Raw genomic sequence first — 23,273 nt, forward strand, 5'->3', positions numbered from 1 at the left:
AGAGGGAAGGAGAGAGAGAGAGAGAGAGAGAGAGAGAGAGAGAGAGAGAAGAGAGAGAGAGAGGAGGAGAGAGAAGAGAGGGAGGGAGAGGGAGAGAGACAGAGAGGAGGCTAGGAGAGAAGGATGGGAAAGAAATTCCTTTCTACTTCATCCTCTTGCAGGTGAGATGTGCCTCTAAACATCTTGTGATAAGAGTGATGGGAAGAGAATAGGCATCCTGGGGTCGGAGGCTCATATTATTCTCAGAGTGATGATCCCTTGGAAACCAAATGGCCGCAGAAGGGGCAGCCTTTTTGAGCCTGGCCAGCTGCATTTGCTAGTACTATAAGACTTTACTTGGGGTCACTTGAATGTATCATGGATTGATCCCTTCTTCCTGTTTTCCCTCTCCCCTCCCCTGCTCCTGCCCCTTCCCTTGGCGGGGGGTGGTCTGCTCTTCTCCCCATTTCCCCTTTTCACATCATGTCCATTCTCTAGTTCTCTGGCTGGTGGAAGATGATGTCATCATCATTGTTGTTGCTGCTGCTACTGCAGTTGTTGCCTTATTTGAAGGATGGTTATTGGCCCCGGTTCTACTAAACCAGGGATGAAGCACACCTGAGTCACATCCTTCCCGCAGCTTCCTACCCAATCATACTTCCCCATTATGCTCATGTGGGTGAAGGGCAGGGATCCCCTGGGTGTCTCTGGTACCTTCCTGCAGGCTGATTGCAAGTTGAGACTGCTCTTCACGTGCTGTTGCAAGGTTTCCATAAGTCGTGCTTGCCACTCTCTGGAAGGCTGCACTGCCCAGATAATAGATGGTAATGCCAGGGGAGGGTTTGTTTGGTGCCTTGTTTCTAAAACATTCCAATTATGTCAGAAGTCTCATGTTTGGAAGAATAAAATGTCAGAGCTGGAGAGGACTGGGGGAGGTTATATAGAAATAGTAATAATAACTTGTCCTTGTGTAATCCCTTAAACTTTCCTGAGTGCCTTCTCATATGCAAAGTTGTAACTGGGATGAGGTGATTGGAGCTGTGTCCCAGGGCCTGAGATTCAAGGGGTGCTGACTCTCCTTCAAAGTGTTGAAATGACTTAATGACTTCATCTGTTACCTACTTTGCAAGAATAACAAAAACAGGAAGCTTCAAGATGGCTTGATTCAACTCGACCCCAGGGAACTTCCTGTCCAGGTTGCTACCCCTTTCCACATGTTTCTTTTCCTGTCACCTACTCCAGTGTGCACCTGAACAATTATTCCCTTTATAACACACACAACAATTAACATCCAGCCTCTGCTTGGAGATGTCCAATGAGTGAGAGAGAGCTCACTGCCTCCAGAGGCATCTGATTCTGAGAGCTAAAATTCTTGGGAAGTTTTTTCCTTAAGTCAAACCTAAACCTCCCTTTTTTTGTGACTTTTACCTAGTGCTTCTATGTCTCAGGGTAAATCAGCTAAGCTTCAGAGATGTCTCTTTGTAAATGGAACATTAAACGATGTCTATAGAACACAGAGTCATGGAATGAATACTGCCTTGGAGCTAGCAGAAACTTAGCTGTGAACCCTCCCTCTGACACAACAACTGTATGACCACCTCTCTGGGTCCCAAGTTCCTCACCTAGAAAATGCGGATGCTACTTGCCTCATAAGGTTGTTGGGTAAAAAAGTACCAAATGTCTGCAAATCACTCTAGAAATGTGAGCTGGGATTTAATGTTGTTACCCAGGGCGCTTAAAGGATCAGACAGGCAACATACCCACCCTATCAGACTCTGGGATGACCTGCCTGCTGGGATGCCCATCTAGTTCTGCTGGGGTGGGATAATGGTGAGGTCTAAGGCTCTCCTCCTTCTGCATCCTCCCTGATCATGCATGGCACCAAAGCCCCCTTGTGAGCATGTCTGATTCCCTGCACGTTGCCTTGCCCTGACCCAGACTTGGGGAAATTGGAATTTTGGGATGGCAAATGTCTAAGATCATCCCATTACATCTGTCCTCATTATGGTCCTTGGCTCCTTTCATCAATTTCCATACTCAGCATCCTGTGTCTATAGGCTTGTTTTCCAGAGTCTTTTTCTAGAGGGTTTGAATGAAGTCCTAGACAACACCTAGGAATAACAAATGTAGGACATGGCTCAAAGGAGCCACTCTTGGCATTCTCAATAAACTGTCCCCTCCCATCTGCTGCCCCCCATCACTCTGAGAGTCATGGAATTCATGTTTTTGTTTTTCTTGGATTGTAAATGCTTGGACTATAGTTTTGAAAGGTAAGTGCTGTTTAAATGAGACTTTAAAAAAGAGATTTCCAGAGAGCCCAGCACACAGTAGGCACTTCATAAGTGCCTGTTGAATTGAAATGCTGAATTATCATCATGACTCCCAAGTCAGGTTTGGGATCTCATCCCAAGTACAGAATGGAGGGAGGGAGGGAGCCCATCTAACTGAAATCTAGCTCACCTTATCCCAGATTATTGGAGGAAGAGTTGTGATTGACAACTTAAAATATTTTTCAATAATCTCAAATAATGGTTTTCTAAAATGCCAGTTGTTACACAAGGGGAAAAAAATCACTTTACTTTGGAGATGGAACTCTTGTGTTGTGTCAATGGCCTAATGATCACCAAAGAACCAGGTTCCAACATGCTAGGACAGGTATTATGCAATTTTGGATTTCATTGCCCAGTTGATACATAATAATGATAAATCCCCTTTTAGTTTGCAGACCATTTCCCTCCCCAACCCTGGGAGGTGTTTAGTACAGGCTAAAGGGAATTTGGCTTTTTGGTCTGAGCTGGTGAGTTCAACAGGGCGGGGACAGTCTCCGAGTTGAACCTTCCTCTAGAAAGGAATATCAGCAGCTCACCTGTAATTTTTTTGTTTTTTCTTTTTTGGTTAGTCAGTTGGGGTTAAGTGACCTGCCCAGAGTCACACAGCTAGTTAAGTGTCAAGTGTTTGGTCTGAGGCCAGATTTGAACTCAGATCCTCCTGACTTCAGAGCCGGTGCTCTAGCCACTGCTCCACCTAGCTGCCCTTAGCTCATCTGTAATTAACAATCTTTTCTGGGGCTCAGAGTAGTGAAGCAATATGCCCATGGTCACACTGTCAGAATTCGTTGGTGGTGGGACTTGGACCCACATCTATTGATTCAAAATACCAGTCTGCTATCATCTCTAAAATGAGCTGGAGAAGGAGATGGCAAACCACTCTAGCATCTTTGCCGAGAAAACCCCAGCTGGAATCACGGAGAGTAGGACACAACTGAAATGACTTAACAACAGCGTACACTATACCATGTTGCTTCTCACTGCAAGAATTAGCACATCCATTTTACAGATGAGGAAATTGAGGCTCTAGGAACTTAAATGATTTGCCTAGGGTAGAATTCATAGTGAGTGTCAGAGGAAGGATTCCAATACAGGTCTCTTGACGGGAAATCTCTCCTTCTGTCCACCCCACTCTGGTGCCACTTATGTTTGATTCTGGCCTCAGCATAAGCATCCCTCCATGTTACTGGGGAGTTGAGCTGCTTCTCCTCAGCCTTCATAGACCGAGTTCCTGGTGTAGGACAGCTAGAAGTGCTATCCATTCAGCCTTTGATGATTCTACTCCAAAAGGACAGAGCAGTCCCCTCACACTGGTTATCTTGGAGAAAATGAACTGTTGGGATGGATGAATCTTTCAATTCAGCCAGAAGGCTTGATTTGCTATACTCTGGTGTAGGCATAGCTTTAAATGTCTTAGATTCTACGAGTTCTCCCCTTGCCCTCATTACTTGCCTTTCCAGAGAGCAGCCATTTATGAATCCTTCAAGCTGAGCAGGGGAACAGGATGCAAGAATCTTGGCAGAGAGCTATCTGGGAGAATCAGGCTGCCATGCTTCCCAGCTACTCATGTATGTCTATGTAGGAACAACAAGAGTTTTACATTCCCTGGAAAATTAGGTGCATAATTGCACATCCTCGTGGCTCCTTGGAAAGGTTGGGAAGAAGCCCCCGGCACAGCATGAGACAAGAAAAAATGCAGGTCACCAGCATTCTCACGGAGGCTACTGGCCACAGCAGCAGTGCGCAGGTTTTAGACTGGAGTGCTGGAGATTTCTGGAGATCTAAAAACTCTGGCACATCATTTGGTTCAATCTCCCACCTCACCCCACCCCTATCTGCTGCCACCTCATGTAGACAAAGCAAAGGAAACCTAGGGAAGTTAAATGATGGTTAATAGAAAGAGACAATGGTCAGGAAAAATGGGGGGGGGGGAGTGGGGCAAGCAGGAGGCAGGATGTGTGACTTTACTTTTTGGTCTTTCTTTATGCGGGGAGTTCACGGATTGGCACTCTTTTACTTTAAATGGGATAAAACATTAAAGTGGCCTTGCTGGTTCCCTGCAGTCCAAGGTGATTGCCCAGTAGGAGCTGAACACAGATTAAATAGCCTTAGAGGATCGGCCCTAAGGGCTGGGAAAGAATACTCACAGTGCTGCGGATCTGGTGGGTGGGTAGGTGTGTGTGAGTCTGAACTGGGAGAGGGAGAAAGACCCAGGTACCATTTTTAGTCTAATTTCCTTGAACGATTGATAACAATCCTTCCCCATGAGTCCATCCACACGGGTGAAAACATGCATCAAACTATCTGCTGTGCAACTACCCCTCTCAGGGGGTTTCAATGCCCCTCATTCCTCCAAACAAGAAAGAGAACTCTCTGACCCTCAGAGGATCCAGCAGATGTTCTGCTTCCTCTGTTGCATATTAAAATGCAGAAAGCATAGAGGGAGGAAGATTATCCTATTTCCCAAGGGGCAAGGTGGTACCTAGACTGCCAGTGTTAAATGCAGCCTTGGGATCTTCAGCTTCTCTACTGGGGAGTTTGGGGCTCTCTGGGGGAGTGAAGAGGCCACTTTTAGGGAGGTCATCTGGCCCCTACCTGGGTCCTCCTCCCCTGCCAAGGCAATCAGTGACCTCAACCTTGAGGAGGACTCAGAGACTTTTTAGAGCAGCTAAACTCGTCATGATACCAAGACAACTCTAGTGGCCCACCCAGAATTAGGTCCTAGAATCCTAGAGCTGAAGAAAACTCAAACAGTCTCATTGAACCCTCTCATTTAGTAAATGAGCAAACTGACAGCCAGAGAGGGGTGGCTGACCACAGTCACTTGACCACAGTCACACAGTGAATCAGTGGCAGAGCCAAGACTCGAAGAGAATGGATGACCCAATTAGCCAATTAGAGCCAAAGGAGACCTTAGAGGCCATTTAATGGAATCTCTTCACTTTGTCATTGATCACTTGGCACCTCAATACCACTAGTGCTAATATTGGGAAACACAATTTCAGGAAGGTGGGTGCAAAAAGGTTTTTCCAGGGTTATTTCACTCTGCCCTTTTCCTGCATTCTTTATTCTAGGTGAAGCTGTTTGCTAACTGGTTCCTGTATGGGACAATCCATCTCGTGACTCTATGTTTCTGCACAGGTGATGCCCATGACTGGAACGTATCCCCTCCTCACCTTGGCATCTTGGAATCCCTAACTTCCTTCCAGACACAGCTCAGGTCCCACTTCTGATAGGAGGCTGTTCCTAATTCTTCCTAGTTGTCAACATTCTCTCCTTGAAATTACTCTAATTGATTTTCCATGTACTTCGTATTAATTGACCTGTGCACGTGCTAAGTCCCCCAGTGGAAGACCTGCTCCTCGGCAGCAAGCACATTTTATCTTGGTGTTGCTACCACCTAACACAGGACCTTTCTTTTCTCTCCTCTCCTCTTCCTTTTCTTCCCTTCTCTTGCCTTCCCTTCCCTTCCCTTGCCTTTTTCTTTTCTTTTCCCTAGACTTGTTATTTCACTGGCAGTCTCTCAGAACTCCCAAAGTGGAAATTCTGTCCAATGATGACACTCAGCAACTTAGTTATAACTTACAGTCTTTGAAAGTTAGCTGGGGTCTGGAGGAGTGAAATGACTTGCCCAGGGTCACACAGTCAATATGCATTGGAAGCAGGGCTTGAAGTCAGGGTTTCCTGATTCCAAGCCTAGTCCTCTATCTCCTATGTCATGTTGCTTCTCCCATGCTTTGCACGTGGCAGGAGCTCAATAAATACGTGTTGAAATGACTTTAGGGTCACTTTCTTTCTAACGAAGCCCCACTGTTGGAGGAGGATTTGCCTGAGGCCTCATCTCCTGTTCTAACTTGACCTTGTAAGATGATACTATTAGAGGAAGAATACTCATCTTTGGCCAGGGGTTCTTAACCATTTGTGTGTGAGTATGTGTGTGTGTGTGTCATGGACCCCTATGGCAGCCTGGTGAAACCTAGGGACCCCTTCTCAGAATCATGTTTTTTTAAATTCATAATTGAAGAAAATGCTAAATTTCAGTTAGAGGGTAGTGAAAAGAAAGATGGGATTTCACAAACCCTTTGAAATCTGTCCATGTCTTAGACACTCCTGGGTGCTACTTCCCAGTTCAGAACATACCTCTCCAGCTCCTAGAGATCAAAGGAACTGACTCGAATAATTCCTAAAGTGGAGCCTTTTATGGTGATACTGTGGCCTTCTCTTTGGTTCAAGAGCAAGAGCCCAGCTTGGCAAACCATTGAGTCAAAGAGCTAAATGAAAGTGCAGATGGGCTAGCCAAGAGCCCTGTGGAAAACTTTGGCCATCCCTGAAAACATTATGAAGTTTTGTTCAGCTGGAGAAGCCACCCCACCTAGGTAAGCAAGTCACTTTCATTTAATTTCCTTCCTGAAGACATGACAGCATCTGTAGATTTCAAGAAATAATTGTTGTTATCCTTCAGAGTTTTTGAAACAAATGCAATCATCCTTCTGAATTACTGCCTTTCCCTGACAATCTTTCCAAGTTGCATTGTTCTAAACTAATATCTCTCAGACAGATTCTGAATAATGGAAGAGGAGAAAGCCCACATGAAAAATCCAGAATTCAGAAATGAAATCTGAGCTGTCAAATTTGAATTTAGTTGGTCTTTATTCCCTTAATAATCTCCAGACAAAAAACATTTCATTCGAGTTCATAAAGATCATTACCTTAGAGACTTCAATATCTTTGTATTTTGTTTCAAATAGTTTTTTAAGAGAAAAAGTTACCCCAGGCCCTGTATCTCCAAACTTGAAAAGCCAGCAGCTGTGGTGCTATAGAAAATGTAATTTGTAACAAAGTGGTTGGCATTTCTACTGTGCTAGAGGACGCGTTTGCAGCAAACCAACTTAGACATGAATTTCCTTTCATGCATACTAAAAGGGGATTTATTATTATCTCCCATGGCCCCCTCTCATTAAGCCTATGGTCACCTTTTTGCCTATGGTCACTTTTTACCAATCATCCTTCACTTAGCATGAACCAAGGGACAGGATGGAGCTAGCCACTTGTCCTACTAAACTCACTCCCAGCACTAGAGATAGTTCAAACTCTCTTTTATAAAACCATCCACTAGATACCAAGAAGATGGGAAAACCACATCCTTATACAAAATTTATTTAAACAAACTAAAATTCTAACCAGCCCAAATGTGGGAAAATTCCATTTTTATGGGATTGCAGTTTGGCTAAAGGCTTCATTCATTGTAAACAGAAGCTGTACTCCTATAGGCTTTCTCTAGTACAGCCTTGGAAGAGAATATATTTCTGGGCAGTTTCGAGTACAACCTATCTTAGGACATGTCAATACTTATTCAACCATTCCAGAGAAAGACTTGTCTACACTAGGCTTTTGCTGCTCAATAGAGATTTATAGGCTGCTGACAGTGCTTGGAAAAGGTTAATGTCCACCAGCACCTATGCTTTTACCTCCAAATGAAAGGAATATTGCACTCACATTCAATGGCAGAAGACAAAGGAAAAGACTTGCATCATTTGGGGGAGAAGATTCTTTTCCCTGCTGGTAGGCGTATGGATGTGGATTTCATTGTGAGAGGCAGAGGGAATGTGGATCTTGGAATCCTGACATCTTGGAACGTGTATATCTTAGCCCCATCGAAGACCTTTGCCGGACCCCCATTCAAACCTGATTACTTAAAGGATAATTAAAACGACTCAAAGTGCTGTAATGACCAAGACTCATACCATGGATTTCATCCACGAAAAGGATATACCTGCCCTTTTGAGCAGATGTTGGCATACATGTTAAATCCTTTGGGCCAGCATCCCTCCCAGTCCTCTATGTCTGCAGGTTATGTGGTCACACATCAAATGAGATCACATCTAGAAAACTCTTTGTAAGCCTTACTAAAAGTGCTGGTTATCGCCATTATTATCATTAAATGACTTTGAAGGTCAGACAAAGGTAAGCAGGAGAATCTCTAGCTCTGAAGCAGCCACACAGTAGAATTAGGGGAAAGACTTTCAGTGGTCATGAGAATATTCAAACTGGTTTTGCTAAGTTGGCTTCGTTTTGCAGGAACGGTGGCTCCTAAGCTCCCTTCCAGCTCTCCATCTGGGCTCCAATGGCCCTTTGAACTGCCACAAGAACCTTTACCCCACCCCCTCCTTGGCCAAAGCACCCAAAATGGTGGGAGCTCTGTTATGCCTAAGGACCCAGTTATATGCAAGCACTGCAGTGATCTCCAAGCGCTGGCTGGTAACAGGGAACACTGACTCTTCCCCATGTCATAAGGAGAGCAGTCAGGGATCTGAGCAGCAAAGGATCTTGCCATTCTATCATCAATTATTGGCTGAGATCATAGCATCAGGCCTAGAAGAACTTCAGAGATCATCTAGTCCAACCCTTCATTTTACAGATGAGGAAACAGGCCCGAGGGAGCTAACTGACTTCCAAAGGATCACAGATTTGGAGCCATGAGGAACTCGTCCAGAGTCACCCAGGTAGCGACAGGCATCTGAAAGCAGGTTGCCTGACTCCAGAACTGGCATTCTTTTCACCATTGCACACAAAAGTCTATGTCTCTGAGGAGGCAGAACAGGCACTCAGTTGATGGGGGGAAATGAACTAGACTGGGTGGTAGCTAGAATCGCCAACACATCCAGGCAAACCCTAGGACCAGGAGGTCATGCAGTTAGAGGGGGAAGCGACTGTCCAGGTCATTTAATTACGCCCTCTTCATTTTATGGGGGAGGAAACCAAGGCCTGGAGAGTGGAAGGAATGTACCCAAGGTCACACAGAGAGCAAGCAGAAGGGCTCTGATCCGAGTCTAGGTCCTTGGGGGCAAATCTGTCTATCTCTTGTGTTGGTGACATCACCATGACCAAGGCGCTGCTTGTGTTGTTTAAAGGACATCTCAGGAGAGAATGGCCTGAAATTCTAAGCTACAGGTACCTGAGACCTTCCTCTTAGCCCTGAAGACAATTGAAGTCGATCTTCAATAATGAGCTTCCCCTATATCCTGGGGAATAACTACAGCTTCATATGTTAAATGGAGGAAACTGACGGGCTTCTTATTTTAATTTCTCAAGAATGGTGCCCCTTCTGAGCTTCACGGGCATTTTGGACACACCATGCTTTGTTGAGATGGGACAGGGAGCATCTGGGCTGGGTCCCTGGTCCCTGACTCCCACAAACCCTGCAAGGCTTTGAGGAGGACAGCTGCCCAAGTGCTCCAGTTGTTTACACTAAGACCCGACTGTATTCATAATGCAGACTAATAGCCACTGTGCCCTGTGGGCGGCCCACTGCAGCCTCTGTGGCCAACGAGCTGGGCCAGTAATAATTTTAATTGGACACTCTCTTTGCTGCCTTTCAGAAAGTATCATAAAGTGGAATTATTGCGTTCTCCAAGTGCACTTACTGCGTGGGCCTCTCTCAGGAGGGAAGAGAGCCCATTTATCCTGGGGGGTGGGGTGGGGGGAGGGAGCTTCTATGTGGGTCCATTTGTTTTCCTTGCATGCACTCCCAGGTGCATGCTGCTTTCTTCTTCTTTCATCTATCTAAGAGACCAGTTTGAAGTAGACAACCCAGAGCTGGAGGCATGCCTAGAACCAGGAAAGATGACTTCTTTTAACCTCTGCAGAAGCAGATGCCCCCAGTTTGCAGCACCACGTTACTCTAGCCTGCCGAGAAGCACTTTCTGCCCACCTGGGGGACAGAAAGGTGAGCACAGTGGGGAGCCTACCTGCAGTGGGTTCGATGGAGTGAGAGGTGATGGAAGGCTGTGTCCGGGGGACTGACTGGGTTTCTGGGGAGAGCTGGAGGCCTGCTGGGCCAGAGACTGGTTTGACGTTGGAGCCTGGGTTTGGCTCTGCTGGGGTTGCTGCGATGGCGCTGGTGGCTGCGGGGGCTGTTGAGGCGGAGGGGCGGGTTGCTGGGGTGGAGGTGGCTGCGGCTGGGGCTGCGGCTGGGGCTGAGGCTGGGGTGGCTGCTGAGCTGGTGGTGGCTGCTGGTTGGTCTGCTGGGGTGGCGGTCCGGTCTGCTGGGGTGCGGGTGGGGGCTGCTGCTGTTGGAGTTGCTGGAGATGCTGAAGCTGTTGGAGTTGGGAATTCAGGGATGAGGTAGCTACAAGCAAAGAGAAGGCAGGAGGGTTAGCTTAAAGGAAGCAAGCATTTATGAAGCGCCTACTATGTGCCAGCCATTGCACTGAGTATGTTACAAACATCATCTTATCTGATCCTTCCAACCACCATGTGAGGAAGGCGCTATTTTCATTCCATTTCAAAGCTGAAGAAACTGAGGCCGATAGAAGTGAAATGATTTGCCCAGAGTCACACTGCTAGTAGGGTCTTCCTGACTCCAGGCTGCCTAGGAGTCCAGGGCAGCATGCCTGGGGAGAGGGTGGCCTGCCACCCCCAGGAAAACCTGAGCTCTGAGCTTTCCCCCTTAAGTAAGCCTGATGGAGTGAACTGAGTGCTGGAATACATTCAGATCTGAACTCTGATGCTGCCTACCTGTGGCATTTGGGGTAGATGACTTCACCCCCCTGGGGCTCCCTTTCCTCATCTGCCACTTGAAGCAGTTGGACTTTCTTGGCTCTGAGGTCTCCTTTGATCCTGCTAGACCTGTGATCCTGCTATCAGTTCAAATGTCACCTGTAGCACTTCTTAGCTGGGTGACCATGGGTATGACCCTTAATCTGCCTGAGCCTCAGTTTCCTCATCTATAAAATGGGGATAATAGTACCTCTAGGACTACCTAACAGGGTAGTTGCCAATCTCCAATAAAAGAGTGTGTGAAAAGTGCTTTGCAAACTTTCTGGGGCTGTTGAAAAGTCACTGGTTATTATTCCAGGGGGCAAAGCTGAACAACTGAGTTTGCTTTGATTCTTGGCCAGCCAAGAAGTCCATAGCACTTAGGATCACAAGTCTAGAGATATATAGCTGTTCAGTTCAGAGGCCATCAGAGGCCTTTTCTTTTATGGGTGAGGAGACTGAGGCCCAGGGAAGTGAAATGAGTTGCCCAAAGTCACATAGCTTGGAAGCATTAAAGGCAGGATTTGAACCCAGCTCCTCTGAATCGCAAACTAGTGCATCTTCTCCTCGATGAAACCACTTTCTTCTGGTTGCTTTACCAGGAAATAGAAAGTCTGCTTCTGTCGCTTTTAGAAGAGTTCAAGAATCTAAGTGGTGTATGGGTAAGAAGGTTGTTCAGATAAAAATTAGGCTACAAACCCCAGGGAGGGATCCCTGCTCTCCCGGCCCCCTCTGTCACCTGTAGGGTTACTTTACAGAAGACGCAGCAGAACGCTATCATACCTTCCCCCACCTAACCAAGGCAGTTAGCATGATTCTGATTTGGGGTTGGCAATGGCCAGAGGGCAGACAGTTCCACAGTGGGTGAGGTAGGGGTGAAAAGGTGAGCTGGACAGCGAGCGTGATCCCGAGGGCAAAGTGGGGTGGCCTAGTCTTCCCCACCCTGACCTCCACAGGGGTGAGGGCCAGACTAATCCAGCTGTCTTGGCATGAGGGTAGCTTGGGCTGCTTGGTGACTTAGGCCAGCAAGGACTATGAGTAGGGCTACCCTGAATTCTAGTAACTTCCCTCTGTTCAGTATTTCCTATGTAACCTGAATATAGCTTGCATTGTATGTATTTGTTTGCATGTTACCTCTCCCATTAGATCGTGAGCTCCTTGAGGGTACAGACTCTGTTTTGCCTATTTTTGTATCTCCAGAGCTTAGCACAGTGCCTGGCACATGGTAGATTCTTAGTAAATGTTTATTGATTAACTGATTGTACAAGATGTGGTGGCAGTGGGCACTATGAGAAGAACTTCCTACAAAAGAACCGTGCCTCTTGCCACGTGGACACCCTGGAAGAAGGTCCTGTTTGTCTAGTAGTACTTATGGCCCAGCTAGCCCCAGAAGTGGGTCACTGAGACCCTGCTGGCATCTAGCTCTCCCTGCCTCTCTTCATTAAACAGGTCGCCCCCAATCTTAGCATGGTCTGTAGAAGACAATGCCATCTGGCATTCCACCCTCTTGCTCCCAGACGGAACCACGTCGGGTGTCATAAAGGGCATGACTACACAGTGTATAGGAAAACATGGGAGAGACAGTACAATTGCAAATGATTACTCAGTCTTGGCCTTCTCTATATTCTCCCCCTGTCTCCGAAGGAACGAGGCTGAGGTTCCTTGATGTTTTGGGCTAATCACTCACTTTTGAGGTCAGCTCCAGCCAAGTACAGTGGAAGGCATGTGGGGTTAGGACCTGGGTTCAAATCCCAGCTCCATTATTTACTGCCAGTGTGACCACGGGGGCAGCAGCTTCTCCTCTACTGGCTTCAGTGTCCTGATCTACACAGTGAGAGAGCTGGGTCCAATTGGCTCTGAGTTTGGCTAGGCCAGTATTTGTGGTCCTGGCCTCTCAGTTTTGCGCCAATAGATCTGGTTTAGAAAACAACAAATGTGAAGACCACCCACTCCTAGATCTAGAAGCTGAAGGGGCTGCAGACGCCTTTGAATCCCATCCCCTCGCTCTGCAGAGTTCACAAACGGAGCTGCGTTTGGGCGTGTTGGACTTAACTCCTCGCAATTAAGCTTCATCTTTTTGAGGGTCTTGTAAATGGCCAACAGGAGTGGAAAGCAGTAAGAGAGACGACTTGTAAATCTTGATCATTCTCTTCATTTTACTGCATCCCGTAGCTCAGGAGGCAGGGTCTGAGCCTCCCGTTCCCTTGCAAGCGCAGCCCCCAGCTCCCCCTTTGGCTCAGCTCTAAAGCACTGCTCCCAATCCCCCTGCAGCTCTGCTGAGCTCCGGGAGAGAGCTAGCCAAATAGGATGGCTTAGCTCGGTGATGGGAATTGACCGTAACTTGGCAGCGTGCTTCCTTCCACTTCTCTGGAAGGCAGGAACATGTATTAGCAGCCTCAAGGGCATAGAAGGAATTGAAAGAATGAAATAATCTTTCAAGAGTTTCTTGTTCTATGAAAAGTAAGGATGGGCAGGAGAGGCCTTTTCAGCACTTGGCAAATTCAATTTTCTCAGATGCCTCCTTGAAATGCTGCCCAATTTCCAACAGAGGGAAGCCACGTGAAGTGGGTGGCCTGACTGAGGACCCTCAAGATGAGAATATGGAACCTCTTTCTCCATAGGAATCTCAACCTAAGGGTCATTATAAGGAGCTTCTGGCAAAACAGAAGAGAGAAACAACCCTGAGTAGGGATATAGCTGTGGATTCTTTCTCTACTGTGGATAGGAAGAGCCATTTCATTCATTCACAATGCCTGGCTTTGCCTACCTTTATTATACACCATGGCATATGATAAAACATTTCAAAGTCACCTTGAATACCTCTTCCGCTATAGCAGTGTGGCAAGGTGGCTAGAGAGTGGGACTTGGGGGCAGGAGGACCTGAGTGTGAATCACACTTTTAAAAAAAATTACTAGCTGTGTGATCATGGGCAAATGCTAGGACCACAGATTTGTTTTTGTTTTTTGTCTAGGCAATGGGGTTAAGTGACTTGCCCAGGGTCACACAGCTAGTAAGGGTTATGTGTCTGAGGCTGGATGTGAACTCAGGTCCTCCTGACTCCAGGGCCAGTGCTGTATCCACTGCGCCATCTAGCTGCCCCTAGGACCATGAATTGGGAGCCGGAAGCAGTAGGGTAGGAGAGAGCGATGTCCCAGAGACCTAGGGAGAAGAGCACAGCCAGAAGAGAAGATGGTGATCACCAGCATGAAAGGCTAAGGGCGGCTCTTCTGTGCAGCTGGTGCAGTGAAGAGAATACTGGACCTGCAGTCTGGAAGGCCTGAGTTCAAAGCCTGCCTCTGGCACGTGCTATCTGTGCGGCTCTGGCCAAGCCCTTTACCTCTCTGGGCCTCAGTTTCTTCATCTGTAAAATGGAAAAAGGACTCCTACTTTACAGGGTCGGTGTGAGAATCAAGTAAGAAAAACCGTAAAGTACTTTGCAAACCTCAAAATGCTATATAAATGTTAGTGCAACTGCCTCACTTTACAGATGCGGAAACTGAGGCCCAGAGGGGTGAAGTGATTTGTCAAGGTCACAAAGCTGTCTCCAAGTTCAGCCCTCCTTCCACTGCCTTCCCCACCAACCTCTTGGAGATGCAGTTTCTTCATATGAAAAACGGTGACAGCAATAATTGCTACCACCCATCTCTCTGAATCCTTGGTTACCCACAGCTCAGCCTGAAACCACCTGCTACATCATTCTCTGCTTGGTCCACGAGCCCTAGCACCTAGCACTGTACCAGGCATACAGTAAACACTTAATAAATGCTTAGTGATTGGTAAGAATCTCTACCCACTGGGTTGTAAGGAGGCTCAAATGTCATGACAAACAGAAAACTGTTTAACAAACCTTGAAGCCCTAGAGAAAAGTCAGCTGCTGTTACCATTACTAACGTTCATCTTGATTATTATCTTGTATTGCGCAGAAAGGAGGGATCTGGACAAACCAATAGTTTACTGAGTTTTTATCTAGAAACAGGCAAAAAATGCTGCATTTCTATAGCTCTTTAACATTTGCAAGGCATTATATATATACATGTATATACATATATGTATGTGTATATATGCATATATATTCTACTGGGAACTTACTACAACCCTAGAAGGTAAGTATCATAGGTATTATGATCACCTCCATCTTACTGAGGAAGAAATTAAGGCTCAGGTTTAGGGACTTGTCCATGGTAACACAGCTAGTGTATGTAAGAGGCAGGATTTGAACCCCAGGTCTTTCTGCCTCCAAGTCCAAGCTCTATCTGAGCCAACATGCTACCTCCAAGAAAGAAAGGTGGTCCAAATAAGACCTGCTTCCTATTGTTGGATTTCAGATCATTTTTGTTAACATAAAAATGCAACACGAAAACGGAGACTGAATGAAGTGATCACCAAGGTGGCCGCTGACACGGATTTCATTTCCTATCCAAACCAATTCCTTTCACTGCCTTTCAGACTTGAATCTTTCTGCTGAAAGTCTGCATAATGTAATGTGGCTCCACCAGCATGCCTTGCTTGTAACACTGGAGGCTCCTTTGAAAGGACATCTGATGCAGAATCACACAAGAAGCCTTCCAAAATAGCTCAGGAAGATTTGCATTTTGCAAGAGCAGACACATATTTAGACATGGAGGTGACACAGTTCTAGGGAGAGAAGTGGGCCATCTTTCTGAACGGTGCAGGGTGTGTTGTCTACTGACTCATGGGAACACCTGGCAGAGACTTCTCCACATGCCTGCACAGAAAATCTCACTGTTCCTCCAGCCTCCTCTGGGGTCGTAGTTAACATGGTCCTTTTGGTACAAGACATTACTCTGGGCCCTCCAGCACCTCATAGCCTGGAAAAAGGGAGGGGGCTAACGCATCACAGATACTAAAAGTGGCTCCAAATTGACTTTAATGGCTCCAAGTGTATGTATGTATGAATGGATGTGTGTATGTAAGTATGCATGCATGCATGGATGCAGACAGTATGTATCTGCCTACTTACTCATACTCTTTAAGTCTGCACATAAATGTATACTATATACACAAACATTACACACATATACATACACCTGGATATACACAATGCATACACATTGTAGACATACATACAAATGTAAAAAACAAATGTAATATAGACCTAGGGATCGAACACGTGCAGGACACACATAACACATACATGTGCACACACAGTACATACAAACATATGTGCACATGTATATATGCATACATAGATACATTTATACATGGAGAGGCAGGTATGGGGAAGGGGAGAGGCGGCATGGAGTAGTGGGCAGAGAGCTAGCCTCAGAGTCAGGATGCCCTGGTTCAAGCCCCCAGACTGGCTCCATGACCCTGTCAGGGCTCTGGGCAAGTCGAAAGTGCCAGCCTGTGTTGAAAGCAGTCTCCTCCTCTGACAGTTCACTTTGCTAGTGAAATCACATCTAGTCTCTATCCCTATGTATGTATGTATGTATGTATGTATGTATGTATATGTATGCATATATAACATATACACACATACAAGGGCAGTTATATGGCACAGTGGATAGATTGCCAGCCCTGGAGTCAGGAGGACTTGAGTTCAAATCTGGTCTCAGACATTTACTAGCTGTATGATCCTGGGCAAGTCACTTCACCCAGTTTGCCTCAATTTCCTCATCTGTCAAATGAGCTGGAAAAGGAAATGGCAAACCACTCCAGTATCTCTGCCAAGAAACCTCAAATGGGGTCACAGAGAGTTAGACACCACTGAAATGACTCAACAACCACAATGACATAGACACACACACACACACAAAACATGTATCTGTTGTGTGTATGTATAAATATCGGGGTCCTTGATTTAATGAAAATGCGTTTATAGATAGCACTTACAGCAATACTGCTTAGCTTCTGCTCTGCCACTTTGAGTCTGCAGATTTACCTGGGGCACTGAGAGATGGAGGGACTTGTCCAGGGTCATATTTAGCCAGAAAAGTGTCAGAACTTGACACCGCTTCATCCTGACTCTGAAGCTACCTCTCTCTCTGACACATTGTACTGTCTGAATGTCTCTCTCTATTGTCTCTCTATATTTATAAGTGTTGGATTCTATACTCAATGGTTTTAATGTATGTTATCCAAGTAAAATATTAGTTTATCAAGACCTTTTTCATTCCAGTTCCAAGTATAAATTCAAATTCAGAAGAACTCTCCAGTCATAAATTCCTAATCAGTGAATCAATCAGGCATTCCATTTCCACCTCGAACCTGCCCTTGCAGACAGGTGGCTTGCTGATTTTGCCTTTGTAACATCACTCAAATACACTTCCCTTCTCTCCCCTGATGCTGCCCCCATCCTGGTGCAGACCCTCATCACCTCACAACTGGCCTACTGCAAGAGCTGCGGGTGGGTCGCTGCCTCAAGTCTCTCCCCATTCCAGTCCACCCCCCATTCAGCTGCCAAAGTGACTTTTTTTTTTTGGTGAGGTGATCAGGGTTAAGTGACTTGCTCAGGGTCACACAGCTAGTAAGTGTTAAGCACCTGAGGCTGGGTTTGAACTCAGGTCCTCCTGACTCTATTCACTGCGCCACCTAGCTGCCCCTAAAAGTGATTTTCTTAAAGCACAGGTCCAGTCATGTCACACTCTACTCAGTAAACTCTTGTGCCTCCCTATAGCCTTCAGAAGCAAATGCGAAAGGCTTTGTTTGGCATTCAAAGCTCTTCATAGCCTCCTTCCTCCCTACCTTCCCAGTCTTCTTACACCTTACTCCCTGACATGTACTCTTCTATCCAGTGACACTGAATGAGACACTCCATCCCTTGGCTCTGGGCATCTCTCTGGCTGTCCCCCCTGACTGGGACATTCTCCCTCCTCCACTCAGCCTACTGATCTCCCTGGCTGACTTTAACTCTCAGCTGAAACCCCACCTTCTGCAGGAAACCTTCCCTAACCCTCTTAATTCCAAGCCTCCCTTCCGCTAATTATTTCCTACTTATGTTGTCTACAACTTGTGTATTTGTTTGCTTGTTGTCTCCTTCATTAGAATCAAACTCCTTGAGGGCAAAGCCAGCATTTTGTATCCTTTTTGTATCCTTAGCGCTTAGCACAGTGCCTGGCACACAGTTGGTGCTTAATAAATGTTTATTGATTCTGTACATTCTCTATATCTGATTAGTGTTTTCACAACTTACTAGACATCGTGGGGATAGCCTACAGCCCGCACAACTTGGCAGATATTTAACAAATATGTACTATGTGCTGGCCTGTGCTGGCCATCGATGGTACCAAAAGGAAATACTGCCTCATCCCTGCCACACAGCACTCACAAGGGACAGGAGATGGAAGGTGAAGACACGACAGATACACTCTACAAAAGCTGCATGGGAAAATGTCATCAAGACAACAGGAAACTAGGACTAATGCCCTTAAGGAAACAGAAAAAAGGAGAGAGCCCTGTAGGGAGGAAGTAATCAGGGCAGGCTTCATGAAGGACGGGGCTTCTAAATTGGTCCCTGCAGGATGAGAAATATTTCTTTAACAAGATAAGAACCATTTCTAGGTCAGGGGAGCAGCCCATAGGAATTGAATTCAATTCAATTGAACAGATATTGTTTAAATATCTCCTTGCTGGGATGTATTGTGCTAGGGAACAGGGGTCAAAGATGAATATAAATGACAAAAAAAAGGGAAAGAGTCCTTGCTCTCAAGGAGCTCAGAAGAGGCTGGACAGCGCAGGACAAGCCTGAGGAGGGGCTCTTGGCCTGGTGGACAGCATGCTAGAGACTCCAAGTCAAGGAGACCTGATTGGAATATTATCTCAGGCACTTACCAGTTTTGTGACCCTGGCCAAGTCCCTTCACCTCTCTCAGGCTCAGTTTTCTCATCTGTAAAATGGGGATAATAATAGCACTTTCCCCCAGGGCTGTTGTGAGAATCAAATGAAAAACAAACGAACAAACTTCATGAAGCACTTTGCAAATTGCAAAACGCTAGATAAACGAACGCTCTTCTGTCATCATCAACATTGCTAATGTTACTAATCCAATCTATTTTTTCCTTTAGCAGGTTTATTTGGGAAAGTGTTAGGGATTCCAACTGTTTATGATCTCCTTGCTCTCCATTATTCTGGAAAACTGGGGCTTGGCATATACATCTATAAGTATATGTATATGTCTATATAATCTGAGTATATAGGTATATACGTAGTGCAGATATTTAAAAACTTCACCAATATTGTCTCATTGATCTGCTCCTCATTCATGAAAGTTTAGGGCTGGGAATTCATAAAATGGCGAAAGGAAACAAGGCCATACCATCCTGTTGCAGACACAACAAAAGGCCAAGACCAAGGCAGGCTCAGCTTTGAAAGGTGTCACCCATTAAGCCTCCTGCCAAAGGGCAGGGGGCTCATTAGATTGGATGAGATTCCTGGCACAGAGGAAAAGAGTTCTCTAGGGGCCTGCCAGTGTCTGCTCGGCCACCTTGGACCCTTTTATATATGGGTGAGTGTGGAGCATTTTAATTAAGTGTGGGCAGAATGTAAGCTCCATGAGGCAGTCATTTTACTTTTGTTTTTGTATCACCAGTACCAAACATGGGACCTGACCCACAAGAGCTTAATAAAGCCTGCTAATTGCTTTTGAACAAAGCACTTTCTTTCCTTTCTCCTTAGAAAAGTACCCAGGATTCACTGAAAAGGAAGTTTAGGAAGAGAGAAAGTGTGGGCATTAGAGCCAGAGAATCTTGTTTTAAATGCCGGCTCTGTGAATTTGGACATGACTTCACCTTTCTGGTCCTCTGTTTGCTCATCTGTAAAGTGAGAGGATTGGGATAGTTGGCATCTGTCATGACCTTTACAGCTCGAAACCTACACACCTATGTGAAAGGGGAAGGTGTTAGAAGTCCAGCCCCTCCCACAGATGTCTGTGAAATCACAAATATTGTAAACTCACAAAACAATGGAAGGCATTGTCCTGCCTTTCAGAGCATTGGCTTGTGTCCAATTGGAGGGATCTCTAAGAAGAAGCTGGCACTGGTCATCATCTTGGGGATATCAAACCTGGCTCAGCCAGGTTTCTTTGAGGCTCCAGTGATGCGGGCTAGCTTGGATTTTCACGGTTGGTTTAATTCATCTCCTCTGCTAGCACTCTGTCTGGTTCAGTTTAATGAAAGCCAAGTGACAAGGCCATGGGTGCTGCTCTCCTTAGATCAGATGTAGGGTACATATTGCTAGGACTCCTGGGATGAGGTTCTCCTGAGAACTTGCCTACTCTGATTTATTTACCCCTGCCAGCCTCCCTTATCTACTGTAAGTTTTAAAACTCCCTGAAAGTTCAACTTCATTTTTGTTCCCAAGCTTCATCCTGGAGTTGCCAGAAAGGCTTACAAGTCATACATCCTTCATCTTGACATCCTAGGATGGGAAAACAGCATATATTGGACCAATCTTACCAATGGGGAAGCTCAGATTCATGGACTAGTAGAGGCTCACCAGACCCAGGGATTCATTCCATGCCCTTGACAGAAAACCATCATACTTCCTCTTCCCAAACCTTCTCTATTCTGTCCTTATATTTTGAGATTTATGAATCCTGAGCAAAATGACTCTAGTCTGTACCCTTGCAAGAGTTGCCGTCCCAAGGCAGATTCCCCAGTAACAGATGAAAGTGATTTTAATAGCACAACAAAAATGTTAGTGATGAAAATGTGCCCACCCCATGTTCCACAATAAATGTTATGACTTTGCCCATAAATTAACAAGGGAATTTGCTCTTCTGGTACTCTCCTTTTTTTTTTCTTTTTTCCAATCTCTCTGTTCTCACAGATTCCCCCAATGACATAACAAATTTGTTGCACGGGAAACCTGGTCACTTTGTATTGATATTTGCATGAATCTTTCTATTAATTTAATTAATTTTAAAGATTTTTACATAGAATAAAATAAAAAAGGAAGACAGCATGATGACATATTAGAGTAATTCATTGAGTAAATAATAAAATTCCAACTAGAGAAAATAGATGTTGTTAGGAAGGATTGTGAAAAGAACTCGTAAGAAGCAAGAAACTCCATGCAATGCTGTGCATTGGCACTAGAACCACAGTCCTCAAACCATGCCAAGGGGCACCACAGCAAACTTGCACATATACTGTGGGACATTTCAACATTTCAAACCATTTGCCCAATGAACAGACATGTTAAGCATTTATTTAGGCTGAAGGACTGAAACATGAAGGGCATCTCAAACCAAGAAAGTTTGGCAACTTTGGTGCTAGAGGGGAAGGGGAGCCTCAGTGCATGTCTTTTAGCTTGATGGGGAGATTTTTGCCCACTGGAATGACAGTCAAGAAATCACATGATTTCAGAGTTAGAAGGACCCTTAGTGGTCACCTAGTCCAACCCATGCAGAAACAAGACTCCTTCTCAACATCACATCCCAACTGGTGGTCATCTAGTGCCTGCCTGAAGATCTCCGTCACCCCTTTGCTCCAGCCATGCCCATTCCACTTTGACATAGAGCATGTCTAATTGTTAGGAAGAGCTTCCCTTCCCTTTGAACATTCCACTCGTTGCCCCTAGTTCTAACCCCTACAGAAGCACAAAACAAGGCTAGTCTGTCTTCTATGCAACAAGCCTTGAAATATATGAAGACACACCTGCCAGAATCTCCCTCATTGCCACACCCCAAGTCCTGTCTTCTCTAGGCTAAATGTCTCTAGCCCCTTCAACTTATGCCCACAGGGAACAAAGCCATACAGGCAGTGTCATCATCATGATAAGCTACGATAACAAAATTTTTATGAAAAGTCTAGTCAAAATCAAGGCTGTCTGTACTGATCAGTCAATCAATTAACAATTTACCTACTATCTGCCAGGCACTGTTCTAAGCTCTGAGGATACAAAGAAAGGCAAAAAGTAGCCCCTGTTCTCAAGGAATTGACTGTCTAATTGGGGAGCCAATATGCAAACAACGATGTACAAACAAGCCATATTTAACATAAATTGGAAATAATCTACAGAGGGGAAGACACCAGCATTAAGGAATATCAGGAAAGACTTCTTGTAGAGGGTGGCATTTTGTCTAGGACTTGAAGGATCCCAGGGAGCCAGGAGGCAGAGATGAGGAGGGAGAGCACTCCAGGTATGGGGAACAGCCAGTGAAAACGTCCTAGGTTGGGATATGGAGTGTCTCATTCAAGGAAGAGCAAGGAAGTCAGTGTTGCTAGATTGCACAGCACACTCTGTGTGTGTGTGTGTGTGTGTGTGTGTGTGTGTGTAATGTTTTAGAAGACTGGAAAAGTAGGAAGAAGTCTGGTAATGAAGGACTTTAAAAGCAAAACAGAGGATTTTACATTTGATCTTTGATCTTGGAGATAATAGGGAGACATTTGAATTTATTGATTGGGTTGTTGGTGACATGGTCAGACCAAATCTTTAGGAAGATCAATTGGACAGCTGAGTGAAGGATGGATTATGGTAGGGAGACCTAAGTCAGGGAGATCAGCAGGCTATTCTTATGGCCCAAGTATGAGATGATAAGGTCCTGATGGCAATGTCAGAGGAGAAAAGGGCATATTAGGGGAGATTTTATGGAGGTGGAAGCAACAGGACTTGACAATCTGAATCATCAGAGAGCAAGTAGGGGGTTAAGGGTGACATCTAGACTGTGAGCCTGGGTGACTGAGATGATTGTGATGCCCTTCACAGTGATAGGAGAAGGGCTTTTTTTGGAGGGGAGATAATGAATTAGGTTTTGGACATTTTGAGTTTATGATGGAATCCAGTTTGGGATGCCCAATAGGCAGTTGGATATAAAAGTCTAAAGTTAAGAAGAAAGGGTAAGCATGACAAATTCATCTCAGAATCATCTGCATAGAGATAATAGTTGAATCCACAGAAGCCAAAGAGAAAGTGAAATAATCTAGAGAAGAGAAGATGGCTCAGGACAGAGCTAAACGAAAAAGAAGATTCATGACTAATTTTCTTTCATCTTCATCTTTCTATGGCAGCAGGGCATAGTGGAGGCCTTAATGCCAGGAATCCCTAGTTTCAGATTCTGCCCCTGACACATACTGTGTCCCTGGGTAATTCACTTAACCTCTCAGTGCTCTATGAAATGCCCTAAGACTATAAATCATGGAGAAGAAACTGACTTGCTTTGGTAGCCAGGCTCTATATCCAGGAGTTCCCTGTTCCAGTAGAATCACTGGTGTAGTCTGTATCCATTTCTTTACATGATAAATGCTTCTGTAGTTATAAAGCACTATGTAAATGTGAACTGTTACTGAAATCATCTTGTCATAAGGTTTGTCTTGTGAAATATCAGGGAGGTGTACCTCCCTAAGACAAGTCATCAAGGATGAAGGGCCGCAAAAGTTTAAGAAAGAGACTCGTCCACAACAAGACAATTGGACACAGTTTATCCACCTGAAATCTAATGACCTTGTAGCTCAGGTGGACTCATGGAA

General features: G+C 45.4%; 1 protein-coding gene across 1 annotated transcript in view; it reads right to left on the reverse strand.

The window, feature by feature from the left end:
• Window positions 1-23,273, reverse strand: part of LOC110192978 (POU domain, class 6, transcription factor 2) — a 381,140-nt gene that overhangs the window by 101,840 nt on the left and 256,027 nt on the right. Inside the window, 1 exon segment of the mRNA XM_078152045.1 lies at window positions 10,055-10,434. Within this exon segment, the coding sequence (XP_078008171.1) occupies window positions 10,055-10,434 (380 nt within the window).

This window comes from Phascolarctos cinereus, unplaced genomic scaffold, assembly GCF_003287225.1.
Source record: "Phascolarctos cinereus isolate Bilbo 61053 unplaced genomic scaffold, phaCin_HiC Scaffold_4;HRSCAF=312, whole genome shotgun sequence".
NCBI classification, from domain to species: Eukaryota; Metazoa; Chordata; class Mammalia; order Diprotodontia; family Phascolarctidae; genus Phascolarctos; species Phascolarctos cinereus.